Source organism: Stegastes partitus, unplaced genomic scaffold (assembly GCF_000690725.1).
Source record: "Stegastes partitus isolate 25-593 unplaced genomic scaffold, Stegastes_partitus-1.0.2 Scaffold2259, whole genome shotgun sequence".
Classification (NCBI taxonomy): Eukaryota; Metazoa; Chordata; class Actinopteri; family Pomacentridae; genus Stegastes; species Stegastes partitus.
The window spans coordinates 32,567-35,958 of NW_007579990.1; the positions used below are offsets into that span (position 1 = coordinate 32,567).

The following is a 3,392-nucleotide window of genomic DNA, read 5'->3' on the forward strand; positions in this document are numbered from 1 at the left end:
GAGGACGTAGGCGTTCTCCAGGCTGCCCTCCTCCAGGTAAACCGCCGCCATGCGCTCCATCTCCACTCCAGAGCGAAAGTATCTTCTGGGCGCCACATCCTCATTGATCTCCACGCTGCATCCCATCTTCCCCAGAGCCCGAACACGCTCCGCCGCCGTCAGCGTCACGTCCGTGTAGTCCGGTTCAGCTGCCAGCTTCTTCTGCACAACAAACAGAAGTTCAGAGATGCTGAGGTGGAAGGTAAAACCTGACTGAACACCTGAACACCTGAGTGATGGAGGAACCACCTGCTGTCTGAGTTCACTTCAGCAACCAAAACTCTGATGTAAATATATACCGACGACCTGGTGCTCACGATGAACATGAACTTATGAAATAAAACTATGATGTCATGATGAGAGCTGTTGATTGCTGATTATATGGTTTCATGACAGAATGCTTCACTTTTGTTATCAACTAATAAAATCTAACAATAAAGTTATGAAGAGAGACAAGAAGAGACACAAAACAAAACAAACAAGACATTAAATGTGCACAAACAGACGGACAAAATAATAGAAACAAGATACAAAACAAAAACACAAAAACAGGACACGCAGTAAGAAAAAAATGAGACACGTTTTTACATTTTTGTGGAATAAAAACTCAAAGAGGTGTTTCTCGATTCTGATTTGTGTCGTGTACTGCTACCCCTGAGAATCAGAATACACAGAGCTGAGCTGAACTGTGCTTCCAGGCAGCTAACTGAGATTTACGGAGTGTGCTGGGAGCCTGAATGCAGCGTTTGTTCCGCAGCTCATTTACATGAAGAGATCGTGGAGGAATAAGAAGCTCTCTGTCCATCGGCAGGGACGAGAGTGAAGGAGGAGACGGTGAAGGACGGCGACAAACACAAACGACAAATGCAATGAGACAAAACAACCACAACGAACACAAACTCCCAGTCTGGCGTCTGTGTTCTGCTCCTGCTTCGTATCGCTGCATTAAACGCTCACACATGAACACACTGAGAACTCACCAGCGTGTTCAAGCTGAAGCCTTGTTCCATGTTGTGTGTCTGTGTGTGTCCGTGTGTGTCCGTGTGTGTCTGTGTGTGTCACTGCTCGGCCCACGGTCGGCTCGTCCATCTGCCACCTCCCATGATGCTTCACTGCAGGGAGACAGAAACGAGAGACTTTAAGAGACGTTCACAGACATGGAGGTACAATTCCACTCAGCCCCTCATCATCATCATCATCATCATCATCATCATCATCCTTGTCTTCATCTTCATCATCATCATCTTCATCAGTATCTTCATCAGTATCTTCATCATCATCATCATCAGCTTCATCATCATCTTCATCAGTATCTTCATCATCATCATCATCAGCTTCATCATCATCTTCATCAGTATAATCATCTTCATCTTCATCATCACCTTCATCATCCCGTCTGCTCGGCCTTCAGTTTGGTTACCATGGCGACCGGTAACTAACCACCTGGTGATTCATCGTCCACTTTAGCGAAGAGGACAGGAAACAGGAGCTCCCACTCCTCAGCGTTTCACCAGCGACAGCAACACCGGCTCTGATTCTGGATGCTGTCGTCATGGCAACAGGTGCATCCAGGCCTGAGCGACTCTCAGGATGAACCTCAAACTTCTCCACCAACATGATCACGAGCAGCGTTCAGAGAAGAAGCAGCAGGTAGATGAAGCTCTGCGGACGCCTGAGACCAGCCGGCCGCTCAGTCTCCTCTGAGCTTCTGTCGGCTCTCTGAAGGACTGTAACGTCTGCTTTCTGTTTCATTTCACTTCTGTTTCACCTCTTTCACCGACACTGTGGAGCAAAAACACCAAAGTCTGTCTGAAAGAAAACCTCGAGCTTTAAAGTGGAGCAGCCGGAAGACCCGAAGGTGACAGAAGCAGAACCGCTAAAGATGGAAACGAATCCCAAAAACCAGCAGAAGAGATTCTTGTTACCCTGAAACAGACCTGAGTCCAGAAGCCTTCAAGTCTCTGAACGCCGTGTTTCTTGTAAAACAAAAAAGAAGAAAAGAAATCTGACGCTAGTTCATACAAACACAAGAACTTCCTGAGTCCAAAGGAGTCTGCTTAGTGTCACAGGTGCTGTGAGCGACGTCGAGTCACCTTGATCAGGCAGAACAGGTGAAACAGGTGAAACAGGTGAAACAGGTGAGTCACCGAGGTTAGAGACCTGCTTCCTGCTGGGAGGCCAATCAACGCTCAGTCGTGTCAGTCAGCCGTCCTCGCTCAGAGTCTGAATGTGTTCACATGTCCAGACCGCCTCCTCTGTTCTCAGGAACATGGCAGCTAGAGCTCCCCTGAATCAGCTGAAATCAGCTTAAATCAGCTGAAATCAGCTGAAATCAGCCTGAAATCAGCTGAAATCAGCTTAAATCAGCTGAAATCAGCTGAAATCAGTGCAGATATCAGGTTAAACTTTAACATGAAGACTTTGGCCGACTCGCTCTCCGGCCGGATGTAATGATGGAAAGCCGTGAACAGCCTCCAGCTCTGGTTCTGGTTCTGTTGAACCTGTTCGTCCACATTCAGCCTGCTTCACTGCATAAACATGAAATCAGAGCTGATTCTGATTTCTGTTCCTTCGTGTCCTCGTTGGTTCTGACGTCGTCCAGGTGTGTGAAGCAGTTGGTTTAAGGAACCTGAAACGTTCAATCACCAGTGAGCAGCTCAACCAGAACCGTGACCCAGAACTGGTCCCATCCGTCAGGTCGTTTCTAGTTTTGTCTAATTAGTGACGAAATCAGTGAATTAAGTGAAATTTTAAAAGAAAAAGAAAAAAACTTAATTCAGAAAAATTTTAAAATAATCAAAAGATTAGAAAATAAAAATAAAAACGAGATTTTACATCAAAACAAACCACAGAACTGAAGTTAGAACCCTGAATACTGATCAGTAGAACACTACTGGACTCAGCGGAACCCTACTGGACTCAGCGGAACCCTATTGGACTCAGTAGAACCCTACTGGACTCAGTGGAACCCTATTGGACTCAGTAGAACCCTACTGGACTCAGCAGAACCCTAATGGACTCAGCAGAACCCTACTGGACTCAGCAGAACCCTAATGGACTCAGCGGAACCCTACTGGACTCAGTGGAACCGTACTGGACCCAGCAGAACCCTACTGGACTCAGTAGAACCCTAATGGACTCAGCGGAACCCTACTGGACTCAGCGGAACCCTAATGGACTCAGTGGAACCGTACTGGACTCAGCAGAACCCTACTGGACTCAGCGGAACCCTAATGGACTCAGTAGAACCCTACTGGACTCAGCAGAACCCTAATGGACTCAGCAGAACCCTAATGGACTCAGCGGAACCCTACTGGAATCAGCGGAACCCTAATGGACTCAGCGGAACCCTA

At 47.1% G+C, this 3,392-nt stretch overlaps 1 protein-coding gene across 1 annotated transcript in view; it reads right to left on the reverse strand.

Annotated features, from left to right (window-relative positions):
• stambpl1 (STAM binding protein-like 1) overlaps window positions 1-2,027 on the reverse strand; it is a 15,131-nt gene extending 13,104 nt beyond the window's left edge. The window contains 3 exon segments of the mRNA XM_008304594.1: window positions 7-201; window positions 1,020-1,151; window positions 1,977-2,027. Coding sequence (XP_008302816.1) covers window positions 7-201; window positions 1,020-1,049 — 225 coding nt within the window. The 5' untranslated portion in view covers window positions 1,050-1,151; window positions 1,977-2,027.
• Between the last annotated feature and the right edge of the window lie 1,365 nt (window positions 2,028-3,392).